Raw genomic sequence first — 23,729 nt, 5'->3', positions numbered from 1 at the left:
AAAACGGAGAAGAAGCGCAGATGGAAAATAAACACAGTGTCACAAGGCCTTTTTTATTATTTAATTTTTTTTTTTCTTATACATCGTACTTTACATTGGGTTTATTGCTGCCTTCAAGTGCACCTGGGAAACTCATACCGCAAACACAGTAGTAGCTTAAACAAAACAAAAAGAAAACTCCATACAAACTAAAATGGATGAAAATGATTCATTTCTATCATAATTTATACATGGTATCAACACTAAATGTTTGTGTTACATGAAGCACACTGTGAAATGTGAGTGATTACACTTGTCAGTAACCTGTTCATCAGTCATGCCTAAAAAAAGTACATACAATTAAAATAACTGCAAAATCACTCATTCATCATTCACTGCTGAATTAATTATTTGATTATTTTATACTGAATTAACTAATTCCCATCTGATATATAGATTACAGGCTGCCCTAAGGTAACTGAAACCCTACGACAGGAGGTTGTTCAAATAAAAGCCAAAGGGATGACCGTTTCATCCATAGCAAAGAAATTTGGTCTTTCCAAACATTTGATTTCTTGAATATTGCAGGTTTATAATGACGCTAATTTATTCAAGAGGAAAAAAGCTGGTCGTCCATGTAAGACAAATGCACAAAAAGACAGGATAATGCGAAGACTCTCGGGAATCGGTTCAACACTGCAGCTGGAATTGCTTGCCAGTGCTGAACAGGGTACGGATCTGTCTCAGCATGTTTAAGAAAAGTCTGACTGAAAGTGCACCCTGCAGTGACCAAGCCTCTCTTCAACAGAAAGAAACAGGGCTAAGCTCACCTTTGCTGAGAAGCATGTTGTGTGGAGAGAAGAGAACTGGTTCAAAGTTCACTTTAACGATGAGAGCAAGTTTAATTTATTTGGGTCTGAAGGGAAACATTTTGTTTGGCATCAAACTAAGAAAAGACTAATGTCCAAGCGTGTAAAGAAGTCAGTGAAAGGTGGAGGAGGAAGTGTCATGGTTTGGGGGATGTTTTTTGCAGCGGGAGTTGGGCCTCTTATACAGATACGTGGCAGGGTGAATGCAAATGTTTATCAGAACCTCCTTCAGCAACATGCAGTTCAGACACGTAAGTATCTTCCAATCAGCCTGCAATTTTCATGCAAGACAGTGCTCGCTGTCATGCTGCAAAACGGGTAAAGCAGGTCCTTGAAGCTAATAACACTGAAATAATGAAAAAGGCCAGGCCAGAGTCCTGATCTAAACCTAATTGAAAATCTCTGGAAAACCTTGGCAACAAAGCTATGGCTAAGAAACCCACTACAGTTACCAAACTATGGAAGAGACTGGGAGAAGAGTGGCCCAAGACAAACGCAGTGTGAGAAACTAGTGATGTCCTGCAGCCACAGATGTGCTGAAGTCATTCAAAGCAAAGGCTTCTATGCTTTCTACTAATTTTTGACAGCTGTGGTTTTATAATTTTGTTTACTGAGTTTTCCACAAAATCAAGGTTTTTGCTAAAACTCATTGGTTGTTTTGTCAAACATGTTAGTAGAACAGTGGTAAGGGCCAGTTTTTTGAAACTGAGATTGAAAGCTGAATAAATATGCTTTCCATTGATGTATGGTTTGTTATGATAGGACAATATTTGGCCGTGATACAACTATTTGAATATCTGAAATCTGGGAAAATCACCTTTAAAGCTGTCCAAATGAAGCTCTTAACATTGCATATTACTAACCAAAAATTAAGTTTTGATATATTTATGGTAGAAAATTTACAAAACATCTTCATTGAACGTGACCTTTACATTCTAATGATTTTGGTATAAAAGAAAAATCGATAATTTTTACCCATACAATGTATTGTTGGCTACTGCTACAAATATACTTGTGCTACTTATGACTGGGTTTATGGTCCAGGGTCACATATACACACCAAAATAAAAGTCAACTTTTTTAAAACATGTCTCGAGATATGGGGTTTTTCTCTATTTCACTGCCCTATGCCTCACTTTGTAAAAACGCAAGATCTATAGATCTAAAAGTCCCTAATAAATAGCGTAGAGACTTCAGATTTAAAAAACGAAACAAAAACAAAATTCTCATTCAGATGAAAGAGAATGGGTGAAATTTGGTTAAATTTAAGAGCATGGTTTACACATATTTAGTCAGACAGTGCATGTTCAGCAGATGTAAATGTTAAGAAATCTAATAGGCATATTACTACTAATCCAATAAAATCTAATAACACATGTAATTACATGGGGGTCAATCTTATAATTATATTCTTGATATTGATATCCTTGTACCCTGAGGTTCTATGGACCATATTACTTTCAAAATAAGGACACGTTACTACAAGATCAGAGTAAACTATTCGGACACTTCTGAGGGGCCCTTTTCTATGACGCATTGTGTAGGCTTTTGTGAAGGAACTTTGTTAGATGCTTCTTTCTCCTTTTATCTGCCTTAAGGCATTCACTCATGTTTGACAAATTGTCTTTATTCAGTCATTACAGGAGTTCGGGAACATGGGCCTCTAGCAATGCACCAGGCTCTGTTCAGACAGAGTCAAAAGAGAAAAGAAAGAGAGAAAAACAGAATTAACTGATTACTTCAACACAATTGAATTTTCGAAAAATATAAGTGTTGATAAACCCTGTTTTAAATGTTTTCAAACACCCTGCTATCATTTAGAGCCTGGTGCAGGTGTGTTGTCTTTCAGAGCCCCTTTATGATAAGATCGACCACCAAGCATGAAAGGTGGGTTCAGGACCCTAACATGATATACAATGGTCTGTTCCACCTGGGTGGGCCATCTGTGCTGGAACGCGCCAACACGAGCCAGAGGGGTCTACCTGCTGAGACAGGAGCCTTGGGCTCTTGCTGATAGGAGACCCCCATGTGTTGAGTGACAGTGGCATGACCCTGGTTGGAGAAGGTGGAGGAACTGCAAACAATTATCAGCAGATCTGGTCTTTTTGAAAGAGAGAATGGGTGGATCGTATTACTATAGAGTGCTATTTAATACGTACGCTGCACTGAGGACAAATTCAACAGAATTCCCAGGAATTGGTGTGCCACTGTGGTCTTAAAGAGTTGTTTTATTCAGTCTGTTTGTGTAAAATTTTCTGAAGATTAATGCACTGTGATGCCCAGCAGCTTCTTTAAATAAGCTCTTGTGTTGTGCACCTTGCATCAGTGCACATTCTGTGTGATACCACATTGCTTTCAGTTCTGTTCTATACATGGTAAAGAAAAGTGATTCTGATCGCCAACTCTTTGTTTGGTGATCCATAGCCAGCATGTGCTGAGCTTTTCAATTTAATAAGTCGGGGACATGGCATACAGGTTTTGTTTTACTGAAATATGCATATAGTAGCCTAGGTACTTTATACCTTCTATTTCAGTACAAAAAAGCTTAAAGATTGCAGGAAATGGCCAACAGTTACAGGACAAGACTATGCAGTGATCAAAATTTCAGTCCATGTCAGAAAGCTGATACTGCCATCAACTGGTCAACATGTTACACTGACTAAATGATGCCTTTTATTGTGATATTTTTCATGCATAAAACATAAACAGTTTTGGTTACTGAGACTTATTGAATTATTGAGAGATACCCATGTATACAATTTGTTGTCTTAGAATTATAAGATTCTATCTGCATTCTGAGCACTTTTGAGATAAAGTTTTTGCATTCCATAGAGGTCTGTAGATAAAACCATTTTTGTTTTCTAAAAAAAGGGCCCAAATGTACACAGCTTACAAAAGAAACATCACATAATGGAAATAAGTTGTCACAGAATATATGTAAATAACTCAATTTTGACAAAAATGTCAGATTCGTCTAAGGTAACGAATTGTCTGTATATAATATCCAGTGAATACAATGTCATACAACATAAATATATAAATGCTGAAATGCTAACACGTGTACTAAAATGGCTGCATTTATGTGAACAAAAACTCAGTAAAATTAGTAATATTGTGAAATACTACAAACAATTTCAAATATACTTTAAAATTTAATTTATTCCTGCAATCTCAGAAAAAAATAAAAAAGGTACTAATATGTAATTTTAGGTGGTAATATGTACCTTTAAGGTACTAATATGTACTCTTTAGGGGTAAAAAGGTAGAAAAGTGTGCCTTTTGAAAAGTTACTGCCCCAAGGACAGCTTTTGTACCTTTTTCTCTGAGAGTGTGTGAAGCACAGCTGAATTTTCAAGAGCATGATCCTTCAGAAATCATTCTAATGAGCAGATTTCCTGCCCAAAAATTGCCCAAGATATGTGTATCTGTGTGTGCCGTTCAAAAGTACGGGATCAGTAAGACTGTTGGGATCAGTAAGAATGTTTTTAAAGAAGTTTTTTTTTTTTTTTTTCTGCTCATCAATGCACCGTTTATTTGATCACACACACACACACACACACACACACACACAAAAAGAAATAAAAAAATAAAAAAATGTGTATGTATATATATATATATATATATACATATATATAATTTCAATTTAAAATAGTGGTTTTCTATTGTAATATACTTAGAATTATATTTTATAATCTTAAATTATTTTATATTTTTATTATTTTATAATCTTAGATTATAATCTTTTTTTTTTGAATAAATTATATTGGAGATAAATTATATTTTAAAGTATATTAAATCAGAAAACTGTTGTTTTAAATTGCAATAATATTTCACAACATTACTTTTTTCTGTATTTTTGACCAAACAAATGGAACAAAAAGAAAGAAAGTAAGATTAAAAATCTTACTGATCCCAAATGGCAGTGCATATATAAATTAAATGCATTCTTGCTGAATAATCTATCTCTTTCTCTCTATTCAATGCATTTCAGATTAAATACTAAAAATTAAATAAACTATTTTAATGCAATTTGAAAAAAAAAAAAAAATGAATTGAAAAGTGAATTATATTATACTGTTCAGCATAAAAAAATGATTCATTTTTATATTTGCTAGATTACATTTTTACAGTGTTATTAAATTAATTAAACAATAACTTTATGTGAGCATTAGATAAGCTCAAGGGAAATCCAAATGTAAAAATAGGATATATACTACTGATAAACTGAAACAACAACAACAAATGTGTTACAAATATACATCATGCATCTTCACTATAGTCCTCTGATCAAATAAGAACAGGAGGCTTGCTGGTGAAAGCTTCTCCAGTGACTTTGTAAAGTGACACTAGTGAGACTCATCTAATTCTTTCTCCCCGCAGTTTTCAAAAAGAGTATCCGTGTTTGATCATTGTACTCTGCGTTGCAGGTGTCAATAACGTCCCATAAGCATTTTCACTTGAATGAGAGAATCCTTTAACTTTTGATGCAGTTAGGATTTAATTTACTGTTTATTTAGGTCTCACTTCATATGGGAAAGCAATTGACAGTATTTTTTTCCGAATGATACCTAAGAGTCAGTGCCTCAGAGTTGCAAGAGGCCTATGAAGAGGGCATTTAACTGTGAGACGCAGTAAAGTTGTAAAACAGTGTAATGTATAATGTCAACACAACTGCTTGTGCACTGATGTGCGGCGGCAAGCTGTGGGAATGGTGTTTTATTAGCCTACACAATTAATCAGGAAATCATGTTAGACGGTAAAGGCAGCTGGCACGTTTATGGCCAAGAGCCAGATTTGCATACAAGCAAAGCAGCTAAATGGCCTGGATGTGTTTAATGCTGTTTAGCATAGTTAGCTTTTCCATTTTTATGTACTTTAATGTGAAGTGTGTTCAGCACCAGCTGCTGGCTAGCAGCTCACAGCACAGTCTGAGCGCTTGAGCATGAATATTAGCAAATGACCCCCGGAAGCCCCAGTGGCCTCAGAGTTTAACAGAAGAGTAATGCAGTTAATAAGGCTGGATGCATCCTATGAAAATAAATGCTAGGCTGTGTCTGCAAACAGTGTGGGTGGGTGGATCTAGTCGACTTGATGGATAAATACTATAAAGATGTAGTAGAAAGAGAATGGCTGAGATCAAAAGAACAGAAAAGAGGCAATGGTCTGCCAGATATGTTGTCCTAAATCTGCATCTCCTACTTTCTATTGCATTGAAAAATGCTGGTGACCACACAGAAAAAAAATAAATTAAATAACTAAACAAACAAACAAACAAATAATACATTCATACCTGAGGCATTTCTCAAAGTCACTGGATCATTTTTGGAAATCATTATGCCTCAAGTGCTGTCGATTGCAGAACCTAGAATATAAGCTAAACAGCGTGAGACTGCTGGTGTTTGTATAAAATAAATCTGTGGGATCTGTCGCATGCTTAGCCTAATATAAAAGAGAAGAAACCAAAACACACTTTCACTGAGGGAGTTCATTTTCCATCATCGCACATGATCCCAGCACAATGAGATAAACCTCAAAAGAGCTCATTTCAGAGCAATTTCTGTCAGGCTCTGATGTGGAGCTTTAAAAGTTAAAATTTAAATATTATGCTAATATGCAGCGGGATTATCGGTTGCAAACGGTGTTTTGACAAGCTTGTCATAGCATGATCTTTTGCCTGTCATGAAAACAGCAGACCACAGAAATGCTGAAACAGACGATGGAAAATTGGCTTCCTTGTATATTAAAAATGAGCGAGAGGTGGCGCTGTTTCACTGAAAGCCTATAATTATAGTCTCTACGCATGTTGCGGCAAACAAGCTCACACAACAAAAGTTAAAGCCTCCCAACAAACTAGGAGTTCCAGAAGCTGGAACCAAAGACCTTTTCGTCGGAGAGAACAGGGTTCCTGAAAGTTACTGCTGCTACAGTGCGCTAGTTACACGACATTTCCGGGTTTCCACTTTAGCGCTTTCTTCAAATCAAGCTGAAACATTAAAAAAGATTACTGGTAGAAAGTGTTGAATATAAAAAGAAATTTCCGCTGTATCAGTTGACCATGCGTGAGGCACGTGACCTCATGTATTCAACTTCCTTATATCGTGAGCGTGTTTGTTTACACTAACCTAGAGCATGTTAGGCATTAACTGGCATCTGCAGCGACGTTGAACTTATATTTCTGTCAGCAGTCAGATGATTTCTCTCTAGTCTCTATCGTCTTGGATGCAGCAGGTAGGCTACGGCAGACCGACCGTCTCAGGAGAAAATGTGTTTAGTCTGAAGTCAAAACGTATTGAATGGGCTAGTTTAGCATTTGAATAGGCAATGTAGGAATGCAATAATTGGATTATAGCCTATAGGTTGCAGATAGGGTGCATGCTCGGTCATTGCACTCGGCACCTAAATGATTAGATAGACTCTCGAAATGTTATTGACTACCATTCAGTAGCTAAAATTAAGTTTTCAAAGCTTCCAGCAATGTTGTAATTGTTTATTAAAACTGGAGTATATATGTATATATTTTAAACAAAACAAAACAAAAAACGATGTTGAAATAAGATTGAACTGGAGTACTAAATAAAGAAAGAAACAGAGTGGAACTTAAAAATAATAAAAGCTAATATAAATTATATATATATTTAACCTCCTAGGGCTTAGTGGCCACATACGTGGACAGCACATTTTAGCTCTTATGTCCACAATTGTATTCACTGCTGAATTGGTGGCGTTATGGACACGTATGGGGGTACTTACACTGCCATCTGGTGGTGTCAGAAGTTTATAACACACTACGGTCAAAATTCAAAATGGTGGCGAACACAAGGGAAGATTCAAGCGGTAGCGCCATACACAAACGTCGACCAGGTAATAAGTTCTGTCATATTTCATGGCTTATTCTGATTTAGATATATATAAAAGCCTTGTATATTTGTCATGACATGCAAATTTGAAAAAAAGTGTAAAACTAGCATCTTTGTAGGTCTCTAAACACGAAGTACACGTATGTGTACTTATGGACTGATGCTCCTCGAAACAGCTAATATGCTAGTAAACATGCACACATGTAAAATGGGAAAAAAGCTAGCTCTGATGCAGCTAAAAAGCTGTACATGGTCCCAATAAAATAAATAACAATTAAATCACTAAATACATACATACATACTTAAATTAGTTGGGTTGAAAATGTTAGTAAAAAAGTAATATGCTAGTAAAAATGTGCAAATGTAAATTAGCTTGCATATTATCCCATTGGAATAAATAATGCAAACCTACATACATAAATGATAAAATCAAATACAAATTAATTTCATGTTTTTATTTCCAGAGCGTTTTTCTTTGCAAAGAGCATTGGAGCTACTTGAATTAATTGATGGAGACCAATGCAAAATGTCACATGAGCTACTTTTTCACTATGATGTTCAAAACACATTAGTAGCCTAATGCAAGAGTGGCTATTTAAAATGTTTTGAATGTTTTATATTTTGTTACAGACATACAGTGTCATCCTGCAACTGTTTTGCAGCATATCAAATGTCCCAAACACTATTTTTAACTGTCCAAAATGGGCAAAAATGTTGTTTTTACTCTCTGATAGTCAAAACATGTTCAAAAAATATGTGTGCATGTGTTATTAATGCATTAAAAACAGTCAGGAAAAAAAACTGCTGTGTTCAAGGCAGAAATAAAGAGTTTTTCATTCTGTTACACAAAGGTGACTTCATTGTGTTTTGTGGAAATTCGGACCATGAATCCACATATATGGACATTATTTTTCTCTAAAAGTACATCATATCAAAAGATGATACTTAGGTTTTATTCTAATTAGGTTCCAATAAGCCCAAATAGCAAAGAGAAATAAAAAATGCATGTAAAAAAACAGTTTGGGCCTTAAGAGGATATATATATATATATTAGACACACACACACACACACACACACACACAGATATATGTATATATCAGGACAAACAAGGGAATTATGAACAACTATGACAATAAATAAATAAATAAAAGCCATGGATCATTCAGGTAACAACGCAGTATTAAGGATAAAGTGTATGTAAACGTTTGAACAGGGTCATTTTTATAAATGGAACTATTATTTTCTCTTGTGAACTATATAAGCATATTTTATGTGAAATATGTTATTCTGGTCAGTACTAAATAATAAAATAACACACATTTTATATGATCCCTCTTATTTTGGTTAAAAAAAAAAAAAAAAAAAAACATTTTGCAGAAACTTCTGACTCCAACTGTATGTATATGATGTTAAACATTTTGATGTACACAGTGTTGTTTGTTCATCTATTTTCAACTTCTGTTACCTTCCTTCAGGGTGTACAATGAAATCCCTTCCATGGATCTGGTGCGCCCTTGTCCTGCTGTTTCTCTGTACTGCTGATGCAGACAGTGGTAGAAAACCTAATTTTGTCTTTATGATGGTGGACGATTTAGGAATTGGAGACCTTGGATGCTACGGAAACACAACCCTCAGGTTTGTTCACATAATTGAGTTTATTGCTTTTATTCAGAGTTCTTCCAGGAAATCAATACTAACTGGCTGCTTATATGGACCACATTTTACATTTTAGTTGTTACGTGTATGTACTCTGCTTGTGAAATAATGTACAGTTAGACCAGTAGTGTCAAAAGATGCTGTGTAAGAATGATTCATTTCGAATTCACTTCAAGATCAGAAAATGTGGTTTGCATGGTATTTTCCTTTTGATGGCTTTGTATACAGTATAGTATACAGCTTAAAATATGTGACCCTGGACCACAAAACCAGTCTTAAGTCGCTGGGGTTTATTTGTAGCAATAGCCAAAAATACATTGTAAGGGTCAAAATTATTGATTTTCCTTTTAAAATCATTAGGAAATTAAGTAAAGATCATGTTCCATTAAGATATTTTGTAAAATTCCTACTGTAAATGTATGAACACCTAATTTTTGATTAGTAATATACATTAAGAACATTATTTGAAGAACTTTAAAGGTGATTTTCTTAATATTTTGATTTTTTTGCACCCTCAGATACCTGATTTTTAAATAGTTGTATCTTAGCCAAATATTGTCCTATTCTAACAAACTATACATCAATGAAAAACTTATTTATTCAGCTTTCATATGATGTATAAAACTCAATTTTGAAAAAAAAGGACCCTTATGACTGGTTTTGTGATCTGCCACAGGATTCTGAGAATTGTAAGGTGTAACAGAATTGTTAGATAAAAAGTCTAAATTACATTTTGTGGTTAAAAAAACAAACAAACAAACACAAAAAAGAACTGAATTGTGAGAAAAAAAAAAAAAAAATCAGCATTTTTATTCCATAGAGTAGCCAGGCTTCCATAAGTTTGAAACCCAGGTGAATAGTGAATAGATGTCTCTTACAGGCATAATGCGATTGTGTTGTATTGTGGTTGTCCTGGCCTGCAGGACACCTAACATTGACAGACTGGCCCTGGAAGGGGTGAAACTGACCCAACACATAGCTGCTGCACCGCTCTGCACTCCCAGCAGGGCGGCTTTCCTCACGGGCAGATACCCTATCCGGTCAGGTCAGTGCAGGAGTTACTGCAAATTAAGTTCTGCTGCAATAAGCGATAGGTGCTGTTTTTGAAGCATAGTTGAGACTTACTGTGTAAATGTTCAAAACCCTATCCTGTGTATGAGAGATTTCTGATAATTAGCAGGGCAAGTATTTTAATAATAATAATAATTATTATTATTGTAATTACAATAAAAAGTATAATAATTAAATTATATTAGTAGTAGTACTAGTAGTGGTAATGGAGGCACATGGAGGTTTGAATTAATATTTATACACTTCAGTAGACTCATTTTTTATTCCTTTAATCACATTTATGCAGCACATTCATAAAAAATGGTCAGCTTTAACATTGGTTTAGGTTTCTAATTTCATGTGCACATTTGTTTTTCGCTTTTTCTTTTTCCTTTTTTGGATGCCATAGGTATGGCAGCAAGTGGGCGTATGGGAGTTTTTCTCTTTTCTGCATCGTCAGGAGGCCTTCCACAAGAAGAAATCACCTTTGCCAAGGCTGTCAAAGGGCAAGGCTATTCTACTGCTGTAATTGGTATGTAACTTGCATAACTCACTAACAGGGTCCTGTAAAGTATGTCACTGTGGGAAATGCCTCTGGCGTGACCAATGACAATACATGTGGTGGCTGACCGACACATGTCATTGGGTCACATGTCATTGTGCAATTCTTCACATATCTTTTCTTTGTTCTGACTGCAAGGAGGGAAGGTTGTTGAGATCACTATCACCAGAGGATTAGAGTTACGCAGTTAACCTTAAAATTGTTCGGTATCTCATTAGGTATATAAACAGCTCCACATTTCAAACCACTCATAGTTATTTCAGAAATTCCAGTGTTGTTAATGACAAATAATTATCTTTTCATAGCTTGTCTGAATCAAAATGAATAAATTATATATACATTTATTTTTAAACATTGAACTTGCTGAGGGAAGTGTGGTATTATTCAACCTATAAAATCTAATGAGTGCAGTGATGTCCAAGCTGACATGTCGCTTATATCTTTGGAGAGATATGCACTTAAATAGCATCTTTAATGTGGATTGATTGCTTAAGCTGTCCTGGGGTTGCAAGCTCATGCTATTATTTTGGTATCATTGATTCAATTCAATTTATGAAGTTATACATCAATTTTACTTGTCATTGGATTTGAAAACAGCAACATTTTGGCTTTAAAAATAATCCAAGATTATTAATAGTATGCTCTTAACACACATGCACCATTTTATTGTGTTATTTTATTTGTCCAATTATTACCAAAAAAAAAAAAAAAACTCTCTTATGCTCTCAGACCATAATTTATACTTCATATAGATCAAGATTGATAGAAATGCATATGAGATGCATATTTAAAAGATGTGTTCCTAAATGTAAATATTTATGAAACAAATACCGTCAAAAAGTTTGGGGTCTATAAGCTTATTAAACATAGTTTGTTACGTCTTATCACCAAGACTGCATTTACTTGATCCAAACTACAATATTGTGAAATATATTTGCAGTTTTAAATGTTTTCTATTTTAAAATATTTCAAAATTTCTGTGATGCAAAGCTAAATTTTCAGCATCCATTACTTCATTCTTCAGTGTCACGTTAAGTTCGTAAAAAAATAATTCTCTCATTTATATGCTACTTTTTTCAATATTAATATCTATCTTGTCTGATAGTACATATTGATAAATTTTTAAAAATGGCAAGAAAAAGCACATTTTCTGAGAAAAAGAGGTTTCACCAAAACCTCTGAACATCTTTGACTGATTAATCAAAAAAAAAAAAAAAAAATCTGAATAATAATGATTTATTGATTTGTTAGTTTATTTATTCACTTTGTTTGTTCAATGTAGTTTGCGTTATCCCATGTCTCAAAAATCTGTGACATTGCGTGATATACCACTGGGTGAAGAGCTAACATCTCAACAGATGAGTAAATATAAAATGATTGGCTCACCTCAGGGACCAAAGTGTATTTGGCTAAAGACACCTTAAAAAAAGTACAAAATGCATGCAGGAAACACGAAACAGTATATGCTTTTCGTCTTTTGTAGGAAATCACTGTTTGAATCAAAAGGGGGGTGAAAGAGTGTGTTTAGAATCACAGTTAGATCTGAGAAGGGGTTTAGTGGTTTCTAGACGATTTCTGCCCTTCATAAAATGACATATCCGTATCTCTCGCTCACTTAATTCACCAGTTGATTAGAGTCGCATATAATGAATGGGAACGTGCACTCCTCCACTCAGCTGCCAAACTGTGCAGCTGTGACGAGTGGCTACCTTCCTGCTGATTTATGCATGCCACCGCTGTGGTGTTGTCTAATCTGACCAAAATGCAGTGTTTTCAGAGAAAGTGTGCAGAGATTCAAAACCAGAAACAAGAAGAATAATTCATGATCATTTATTTGTCTTTAGAAATTATAGGGGCTGTAAGCCCTTTACTGCTCTGCCCTCAAACACAGCCCCTCAGCAAATTAGTGTTCATGTTTATCAACCTTTCTTGTGAATCAAGACCTAAAGCTGCAATTTTTAGAAATAAGGGGTCTTGAATGCAAGTTGAAGAATCAACTGACAGTTGGTTGAGGGTTGGGCAATGCTGTGTTGCTGTCCAAAGTATCCCAAGTTAGGCAAAAACCCTAGGAGAATAACAGCTTATGTCAAAACCATTAGGTCTAACAGACGAAGGCACATCCTGGGGAAATCAGCTTTCCCCTTCCTCGTTCTGAGAGGGAGTGCAGAGAAACAGATTGTCTAAATAAGGAGACATTCTGAAACTGACATTTCTTAAAGACGCCGTAACACGCAAGGGGCAAGTGAGAGCCCGAAAGGTATTGTTTAATATTTGTGAGTCCCGTGTCTCAGGCAAACCTGGGAAATTTGTTGTTAGCAGGTAAATGTCTGTGTGAAAAAATGTGAACCAATTTGATTTTCAAATATACTCACCACTTTTTAGTTGTGATAATGTTTCAGTCTCTTAAATTTACAAATGTATTTCATATTGTATTATAACGCGGTGAGTAATCTTCATGAGAAAGAGAGCAAGAATGTTGTTGCTTATGGCTGAGCCATTTTCCATGGTGAGATATCATACACATGGTAAAATTCAGTTTTAAATCGTTTCTTTTTTTGGCTTTAATGTTATTGTTTTGCCTGTCATCAGTTGCTGATTTTTCTGAACTCATTTTTTAGGGAAATGGCACTTGGGTCTCAACTGTGAGGAGAGTGATGACCACTGCCACCATCCTAACTCTCATGGATTTGACCACTTCTACGGCACCATTATGACGCACCTTCGGGACTGCCAGCCTGGACATGGCACTGTCCTACTTTTTTGTCCGTGGTTACATCCCATACAATGCCCTTAGTATTGGTCTAGTTTCTGTGGCATTACTTCATATTGCAGGGATGATAACTGTGAGCAGGAGGGTAGTTTTTGGTTTTCTGGTTCTGGTGGGGGTAGTGTTGAGTCTCTTTGGTTTGTTGGTGTACACATTCCCCAATCTAAATTGCTTTGTCATGCGAGGGCCGGAGATTGTGGAGCAACCATATTCATCAGAGAACTTCACACAAAGGATGACCAGTGAAGCCATAGAGTTTCTGGAAAGGTATGTGTCAGCTTCTAACATTTCTAGTAAGGTGCAAAAAGCTTTTTCAGGGATTCGCTTTGAGCTTAACAAATGCAGTGACTGAATTAATATCAAGGGAAATTGTCAATTCATTTGAAAGGTCTGTATTAAAAATAAAGGTCTTGCCTAAGCCTCTGCATTATTAATTTGATTAACCCTCAAAAGGTAGAGTACACTAAAAATAAAATTGTTATTCTGTTCTCCTTTTCAATCCAAACTTTTATTACATTATTTCTTTAGTGTAAAAGGAGACATTTTGAAGAATGTACAGGTTGTTCGACTAAATGCTGGAATTCTACAAAACTAAAATCGTAATGGATTTTAAAACACTACAAACTTGAAAGTGGTTATAAAGAAACTGGGTATGATATACTAACCGACTGAGGATCACACCCTACACTTAAAAATAAAGGTTCTTTATTGGCATTGATGGTTCCACGAATAACCTAGAACATCCATAGAACCTTTTAATTGCAGAAACGTTTCTTTATAGTGGAAAAAAGGTTCTTTAGATCTTTAAAAATGTTCTTCAAACATTCAAACATTCTGGTTCTTTTAATGGTTCACTGAAAAGTTCTTTAAGGAACCAAAAATGGTTTTTCTATGGCATAACCACAAAAACACCCCTTTAGAGCCTTTATTTTTAAGAGTGTAGCAGAATTTTATGTTGTTTCAAACAAACTCATGCAGAAACTTGCACCTTATTGCTAGATGCATAACAAATGAAAACAGTATTTGTTCTAATTTGTATTTGTAATATCAAAATGTCAAACATGTTTGAAATCCTCTGACTGGGTGTAATCATAGTCTGCAGCTTAAAAAAAAAAAAAAAGTTGCATCATATGTGATTTTCTGTGAAGTCTGTCAACTATGACTGAAAAAAGTGATGGTGTGTATCCCAGCCTCAAGGCTTTCACGTTTCAAAAAGGACACGAAAACGCCATAAATGTATCATTTTATTTAGAATAATAACCAAAGTTTATTGCATGGCTTCAGAAGATTTGAAATGGATTTAAATATCATATAGACCACTTTTATGATACTATTATGGTGCTTTTGAGTCCTTTTTGAAGTTTGAACCAAATTCATTGTGTGGAAAAGAATGACTAGTACAGCGCTTTAAAATTTTTCATTTTATGTTCCTCGGAAGAAAGTAAGTCATACGGGGTTGAATGACACAAGGGTAAGTAAATAATGATAGAAAATGTTCATTTTCGGTGAACCATTATTTTAATTAAAAACAGTATATATCAGCCTCAGCTCTTAGCTATATCACAGAGAAGCCACAGAACTGATAAAAGATTAATATAGTAATGAGCAAGTTTAAATTCTCTCTATGCAGTATTGTATGCATTGTAAGGCACTGTAAGACATTGCCTTAATGTAAAACAAAGCCTTGTGAAAACTCACATTAAAGCAAATCCCTTTTTAGCCAGGCTTTAATCCCTGATCTGATGTCATGACCCAACGCTGAAATTATGTGCTTTTGTGTTTGTCCAATGGTAATGTAAAGATTAAATATTGAAGTTTTTTTTCTTTACATAATAGGAATTCAGAGAGGCCATTCTTGCTCTTCTTCTCATTCCTTCAAGTCCACACTGGACTTTTTGCCTCTCATCCCTTCAGGGGAAGGAGTCAGCATGGCCTCTATGGTGATGCTGTCATGGAGGTAGACTGGAGCGTAGGTACTGAGTGACTTTTGACTTGTTACGTGAATAATATAAATATACTGATAGTTTAATCTAAGTACAATAAATTGTCTTTTGGTTTTACAGAAAAAGTCATGGTAATAACTGTTATTTCAAACTGTACTAGTATATTCTGTTTTTTACTTTCAATTAAGGTATGCTTATTGCATTTGCTAAATTTATCTTCTAAGGCAGCAGAGCCGAGAACGAATTCATCATAAACCAATGAGCGTGTCCCTTAAAAGGGCACAATGAATGGTTTCTAAAAATATCTGTGAAAAAAATCTAATAATAAATCAGTATAGTTACTATATACAGTAAATGCAAAAAGGACATTGTTTATAGCACAGAATAGATGCTGTCATCACTGTTGCATGAGAGTGATAATTTTAAAGTGAAGGCCAGTTCTTTTAGTCATACTTGAGTGTTCTGGAAAATAAGCAGAAGGAATGAATTGATTTTTCTGTCTTTTGCAAACTGCAAGCTGGTAACCAGATAATTGGATTGTACATTTTAAGTTTTGGAAGTAACAAGATATTTCAAAGAAATTTGTGTCTAGGCAGAATTTATTTATCTTGCTTTATTCAAGCATTGAAGCATAAGCTTTTAGATATACGTTTTTGTTTTGTTTCTTAGGACCATGACTAACATTCAGCCAGTGTGTTAAAACTGGTAAATGGTGGTTTTTGACACAAGTAATTTGCAGAAACAAGTTAGTGTAACATCATGAACTACTGTAGATTTGTATTACCCAAAGGAAACAAAATAATAGTTCACCCAGAAATGACAGTTCTATCATCATTTACTCATCCTATATTCTGTGGAACATAAAAGGATATATTATGAGAAATTTAGTCATACAGTTTGGAATGACGCAAGAGTAAATTATGAATTTTCTTTTTGGGGTGAACTATCCATTTAAATAAGGGATGCCCAAACTTGGTCCTGGAGGGCCGGTGTCCTGCACAGTTTAGATTTAACTTGCCTCAACACACCTGTTGGGAAGTTTCTAGTATGCCTAGTAAGACCTTGATTAGCTGGTTCAGCTGGTTGGAGCTGAACTCTGCAGGACGCCGGCCCAAATCATGAAAGAGGACTTTGTTTTAACTTTGTTTTAGCAAGCCTGTTGTAATCGTTGTAATATTACCGCCCCTTAATCTGCATGGTTCCACCCATGGTGCCGCCATTTTGTTTTCACAAGCGACAACAGTGTACCAGTTCTAACACCATGGCAAAAGTTAGAGCAAAGCATGCTAACTGTTCTGTTTTTTTGCTGCACAGACAAGCCCAGAACACTATTTAGAGTCCCAGCCTCAGAGGAGACGAGTGCAGTGCATTTATTGATTTACTGTATATTACACTTCTGCCACACAGATCTAATATAAATGTGATTTCTTTTCCAGCTGTTTACCTTTACAGACATAACCGACTGTTTTTGTAACCGACTGTTTTTGTGTGTGTTTTTAACATAAACTTCTATTTATTGACAGTTTAAGTGCAATAAGACATGAAAGAGAACTTAGTTTAGTACTCACATGTCAAGTGAGAGCCGCTTTCTGTGTGTGAGCTTCGGATGTCTGCGCTCAGAAAACCCTATATCGGAAGCAAAGGTTGCATTAGACTTTAACATTGTCCGTCATTTTGACGGTCAGGGTCTTAAAAATTCCGTCATAATCTATTATTACTTGTCATTTTAATTTTCATATTTTAATTATAATAACACATTTAATTGCTTTTATTTTGTTCACATTTTCATTTTTAATTATAAACCTAGAGGACGATATAGGCTTATGCATTTAATTTGAAGAGAACAGATGAATAGATAAGACTGCATAACTTTTCAGTGTTCAACACCACACCCTGCAGTGAAAGCAATTTTAATATATTCTCATTTTTATGAACCAATATAGATTCGTAAATCACAATTGATTTTTTTGGTCTATGCTGTTTTTGGTTAATGAATGAACAGTACATAGTGCACCTCCCATTCGATACATCGCAATAGGGTAAGCTTTGTGTTACTTTTGATATGAAACAAAGTTTCAGATGTCAAATTTTGTCCATTTCATTAGGAAATTCAAGCATTAAATACCGTTCTGGCACTCTTTAATGTAGCGTGATAGATCGTTGTAGCTTCTGGGTTTTTGTCTGTGCGTAATAAAACTCATAGCAACACATTCGTGACAGTTTCGTTTTTATTCTGGATCCCGCGCTCTGCTGCTACACTGGAACGCACTCGCTACCAACTGGACAGGAATGGGAATTACAGTTACAGGTTACATTAGATCACCCTCAGTGTAATCTGTCAAAGTGACGGACAGCCTTCAGATTTTTCCGTCACTGAAAAAAAAAATTCAGACAATTTTCAGTTTCCGTCACTGAAAAAAAAAATTCAGACAATTTTAAACTAATATGGCTTTAAAATGCATGATTTCAGTGCAATAGATAAGATCGTCAAAACCAAACAGATGTTTTTTGGCAGAGTATCTGATGCACAAGCTGTAAAGGCACAGTCCTATTCTGAAAAAGGGGGTGGGGAGCAGCAGCTCATTTGCATTTAAAGAGACATGCATATATTACATAATAAAAAAAGGGGCATAATAGGTAACCTTTAAACCGTAAATGTATTCAGAGCACTTTCTATAAAGACAAATCCCTCTTCTTTCTCCATGTTTCTGCTTGCTGGACCTTGTATGATAAAATGCTTGTGGTGTTTCTCAGTTGTAAGTTGTTTATATAGTACTGTGTACTTCGTGTAAATAAATTGTAAACGTTTCTACCTTAGTGATATGGATTTAATCAAACCCCAAATGAGAATTTTAAGAAAAATCCATACACTACTGCATTGCGCTGGAATATGTAACTTTTCCAGTAGTTACATCTAAAGGTTGCACCAGGTTGGTTTTAGTTGATTTTAATATTGATCGAATTGTCAGTCTGACTTCTCACAATGTTGCTGTTCTTAGGTCAGATCATGCAGACCTTGGAGCGCTTAAACTTGAAGGAAAAAACATTGGTGTACATGACTTCAGATCAGGGGCCTCACCTGGAAGAAATTTCCATCCATGGAGAGATGCATGGGGGTTTTAGCGGCATATACAAAGGTATTCTGTTTAAGGGTTTGTCCTTAGAATTGCTCTGAGAGCCAGTTTACCAACAAAGCATCGTATTTCAACATTTTTTTCAGTTTTAAATATGAAGTGAACAGCGACTGCAATTTTTCCATTTTCACATCCTTTGTCTCTCTCTGCCGTCTCTCGAGCAGCTGGCAAGTCAACCAACTGGGAAGGTGGGATTCGGATACCAGGGATACTTCGTTGGCCAGGTGTCTTACCTGCCGGGAAGGTCATTGATGAGCCCACAAGCAACATGGATATTTTCCCCACAGTGCTGAATTTAGCTGGTGCTTCCATACCCAGCGACAGGTAAGAATCTGTCGCCAAGCAACAAGATCTGCCAGTCAAGGATTCGGTTACTGCGACAACAGATGCAAATACAATAGATGTTACTAAACTGGAGGTAGATTGAAATATTGGGATATACAGAAGTCAAAAGATTAGAATTTGTTTTCAGTCACCTTGTAAGATGAACATATCCCCAATAGATCATTAGTATAGAATAATGATGTTTTGTTTCATGGCTACCCAATAACTAGGCTAGTAATTGCAGTGCATCACCACTTGTTTCCATTACAGAGTCATAGATGGTCATGATCTCTTGCCTCTGCTGCAAGGGCAAGTGGAGCATTCTGAACATGAATTTATGTTTCATTACTGCAATGCAGAACTGAATGCCGTCAGATGGCACCCACCTAACAGTGAGTTCTAACTTCAATACACTCTTGTGACGGGTTGTACCTAGTAACTATTTGGTAATACTTTACAGTAAACTTCTTTAGTTAATCATGGAGCAGTACATTAGTTGACGTGAACTAACACTGTAATATAAATTATATTGGTAACCCTTTTACAATAAGTTGTCACTTGTTAACATTAGGTAATGTATTAACTAACATGAACAGTGAGCAATACATTAATTACACTACTTGTTACTCTTTGTTAATGTTAGCTAATAAAAATGCAGTCGTTCATTGTTTGATCGTGTTAGTTCACAATGCATTAACAATTGTTAAACACAATTTCTGATTTTAATAATGCATTAGTGAATGCTGAAATTAACATTAACTTTGAATGAACTTTATTGTTCATTCTTAGTTCATGTTAACTAATGCAGTTAACTAATGCAAAAGGAGAAGTCTACCTCCAGAACAAAAATTTACGGATAATGTACTCACCCCCTTGTCCATCCTTCAGTCGTAAAGAAATTGTTTTTTAAAAAAAAAAAAAAAAAAAAAAAAACATTTCAGGATTTTTCTCCATATAATGGACTTGCCAAGTCTGAGATTTTTCCCGTGGAATTGGGCTATTTTAACACTGTTTCCGCGGGTTGTTTTTGACGTCTTCAGGTTGAAGTGACCCCAATAACCTCATATTTAGCCCCTGAAGTACTAGGGGAACCCCGATAAAGAAATGTTTATTTTTCCCCTGGAACGTGATTTTTAATGCCCCCAACCCCCCTCGAAACGTGATTGGGCTAGTTTTGTGCAGCAATTGGGTGGGTTTTGTTGTGAAAACCTGGCAACCCTGCTTCTACAAATAACCGATCGTTTCGCTAGATGACCCTTCTTCCTCGGCTGGGATCATTTACGACCGCATTTGGGATCGTTTGAAGCCGCATTTAAACTGCATTTTGGATGTTCAAACTCGGGGCACCATAGCAGTCCATTATATGGAGAAAAATGCTGAAATGTTTTCCTCAAAAAACATAATTTCTTTACGACTGAAGAAAGAAAGACATGAACATTTTGAATGACAAGGGAGTGAGTACATTATCTGTAAATTTTTGTTCTGGAAGTGGACTTTTCCTTTAACTAATGAACCTTATTGTAAAGTGTTATATTTTCTGTAAAACATTTTAATGCGTTGATATGATTAGATAAGATTTGAGAAATGGATAGATATTGGATGATGGATAATGACTGATTCCTTAAATTTTGAAAGCTGGCTTTTCTGTTTTTCCAGGTAACGCAATCTGGAAGGCCTTTTTCTTTACCCCTGACTTCCACCCAGAAAATAGCTCTGCCTGCTTCCACACTCATATCTGCCTTTGCATCAAGCCATTCGTCACGTTCCATGACCCTCCGCTGCTTTATGACCTGTCGAAAGACCCGACAGAAAGCACCCCCTTGAGTCCTGACACCGAGCCCCAGTTCTACTCGGTTCTGGAGGTCATAAGGGCAGCAGTAAGCCGTCATGCACAGAGCCTGAAGCCTGTTCCAGTACAAGTTTCTCCTCGACAAATAGTATGGAAGCCCTGGCTCCAGCCCTGCTGCTCTTCTCTTAGTCAGCTGTGCACATGTGAACGAGATCATCAGATAGAGAAGATACGAAATAAGCTTCAAAAAGAATAGACTGGTACTCAAAGTCCTATGGTTTTAGTGCACAAGAAGGGAATGTAATTCTTATAAGGACAGTCCCAATCCTGTATGACTTAATTTCCCTGCAGAACATACACACAAAAAGCTATTTTGGTTCATAAAAGAAGAAAATTAGTAACCAAACAGTTTTGGTGACCATTGACTTCTTTTATCTTCTATGTCTTCTTTTGTGATCTTTATTTAGAAAAAAAAAAGTCATACAGGTTTGAATCAAAATGAGGGTGAGTAAAGATGAAGTTTTAATTTTTGGGTGGTCTCTATAATATTAGTTAAATTGGTAAATTAAAATTGTGGTCACATTTTCACAATTTTGACTTAACAACTCACAATTGTGTGTTATAAAGTCAGAATTGTGAGATATAAACTCACAATTCTGAGATAAAAAGTCAGAATTGTGTTTTATATCTCCCATTTCTGACTTTTTCTCAGAATTGCAACTTCATTTCTCACAACTGCATGATACAAACTCACAATTCTGACTTTTTTTCAGAGAAATACATGATACAAACTCACAATTCAATTTTTTTTTTTTCTCAGAATTGAATACAAACTCACAATTCTGACTTTTTTCCCCAGAACTGCATGATACAAACTCATAGTGCTGACTTTTTTTCTCCAAACTGCATTATATAAACTCACAATTCTGACTTTTTCCCGAGAATTACGATACATACTCACAATTGACTTTTTTTTCCCTCACAGTTCTGACTTTATAACCCACAATCATGCAATTCTCACTTAATTTCTCAGAATTGCAAGTTTCTATCTCACAATTCTGATTTATTACTCACAATTGCTAGTTTGTATCTCACAATTCTGAGAACAAAAGTCAGAAATGTGAGTTTGTGTCATGCAGTTCTAAGAAAAAATGTTGTGAGAAGTAAACAATTGCGAGGGGAAAAAGTCAGAATTGTGCAAGGAAAAAGTAATTACCTTTTCTTATTATTATTTAGTGGCGGAAACTGCCATAAGATAGCACATCATTTGTTGCACCAGTGTTTGCAGTCACAGCCAGGTTCTCTGCCCTGAGTTCTGTATTCCTCCTAGTCTGGAGATGCATCATCCTGATTGAACATCGTAAGGTCAGGGATTTTGTGAAGGAGTAATTACTACCTTTATGCTCGTAAGCTTTGATCTAGCATGCAGCCGGTAACGACTCAATACCCGTAATGCCTCTTACAGGCTTTGGTGCTCTAAGGGTTTTTTTTTTTTTTTTTGTGGTATTTTTGGTATCCAATCTGTTTTGCTTATTTTTGTGACTAATCAGGCTGCACTGAATGGTTTACAATTTTTGCCAGCCATAAGAGGCTCTCCACGCTCTCAACATCATGTTCATTACGCTAATCTCATCACATTAAAAATGGTCTGAATCAGGAAATAAAAAAGATGTTTTGCCTAATTTTTTAAGAGCCAGATGTGATATTTATTGGTATTATGCTGTGCTTTATGGCTTGATGTATTTATCACTGTTTCTGAAATATTTAATATATTTGCTAATAAGATATTGATAGTCATTTGTATGAGGTAAATTTCCTATTTAAGAGTGCCAACTCTGTGAGCTTTTCATCCTTATCTAATGTTTACCATTTGATAGTTTCATAACTTCCTCAAGATTGAAAAGTAAAAAAAAAAAGAAAAAATAGTGCAGCTTCTTTAAATTATTTCAAGTGGGTGTCACTTGACATATGATCAAGTATCTCTTACTAGCATCTTTCTGAATCAAATTTGAAAATATTTTGACCACTTTTACAGCATATCTACTAAACTGCATCACTTTTATGTGAACAGAGACTTTTAAAGATACAGCTAAAAGAGCAGATGGCGTTACCCAGGGGAGCCTTGAAAGCGATTGAACCATGGGGTTCCTCAAACCGGAAAAGATCTAGGCCTATGTCAAAATAGACAAGTTCAATCATTCTGATTTTCTGGGCACTTTTGCAGAGGGGAGAGATCAATCAGTTGCATTATGGGAGGTCGGTCTGGCTTAAATGATCAAAGGCACCAAAAGGGAACATGAGCTCTGCTTAAGGATAGGTATCTAATACCTATAGAACTTTATTTATAATGACTTGTGAGAAGTTGGAAAGTATAAATGCATGTAAAGCTTCAGCTTTGCATTATAAAAAAGCATTGTGGAAAAGAAATACACTTAAGCATACTTTGGAAATAACATACTTTAATAGAACATAATGCGAACTGAATGTAATGTTTTCAAAAAAGTAATTATTTAAAGGGGTCATCGGATGCAAACTACACTTTTACATGTTGTTTCAACATTAATGTGTGTTGGCAGTGTATGTACAAATCTACCCTATAATGATAAAAATCCATGCAGTGGTTTTTAATTAATCTGTAAAAATAATATCCCCTTTTTCAAATCAAGACATTCTCAGATGCCTGTGGGTGTGGCGTCACACCCACAGAGGCCGCTCCCACGATAGTTGATTGACATGAGCGTCATACCTCACACCAGCTGTAACAGTCGGACCTCCATTGTTTTGATGCCAGAGTGGGG

General features: G+C 35.6%; 1 protein-coding gene across 1 annotated transcript; it reads left to right on the top strand.

Moving 5' to 3' along the window:
- The first annotated feature begins 6,663 nt into the window (after nucleotides 1-6,663).
- sts (steroid sulfatase (microsomal), isozyme S) lies at nucleotides 6,664-22,613 on the top strand. Its single transcript, XM_051114576.1, is given in 11 exon segments — nucleotides 6,664-7,076; nucleotides 9,182-9,341; nucleotides 10,286-10,407; nucleotides 10,822-10,944; nucleotides 13,593-13,732; nucleotides 13,734-14,008; nucleotides 15,578-15,714; nucleotides 18,684-18,821; nucleotides 18,983-19,142; nucleotides 19,413-19,534; nucleotides 20,799-22,613. Coding segments are annotated over 10 exon segments (1,758 nt in total). The 5' UTR covers nucleotides 6,664-7,076; nucleotides 9,182-9,189; the 3' UTR covers nucleotides 21,188-22,613.
- The last annotated feature ends 1,116 nt before the right edge of the window (nucleotides 22,614-23,729 follow it).

The sequence above is a fragment of the Labeo rohita genome, chromosome 1 (genome assembly GCF_022985175.1).
Source record: "Labeo rohita strain BAU-BD-2019 chromosome 1, IGBB_LRoh.1.0, whole genome shotgun sequence".
Classification (NCBI taxonomy): Eukaryota; Metazoa; Chordata; class Actinopteri; order Cypriniformes; family Cyprinidae; genus Labeo; species Labeo rohita.
The sequence above is the reverse complement of the archived record's forward strand: the minus strand, read 5'-3'. Positions and strand labels throughout refer to the sequence as shown.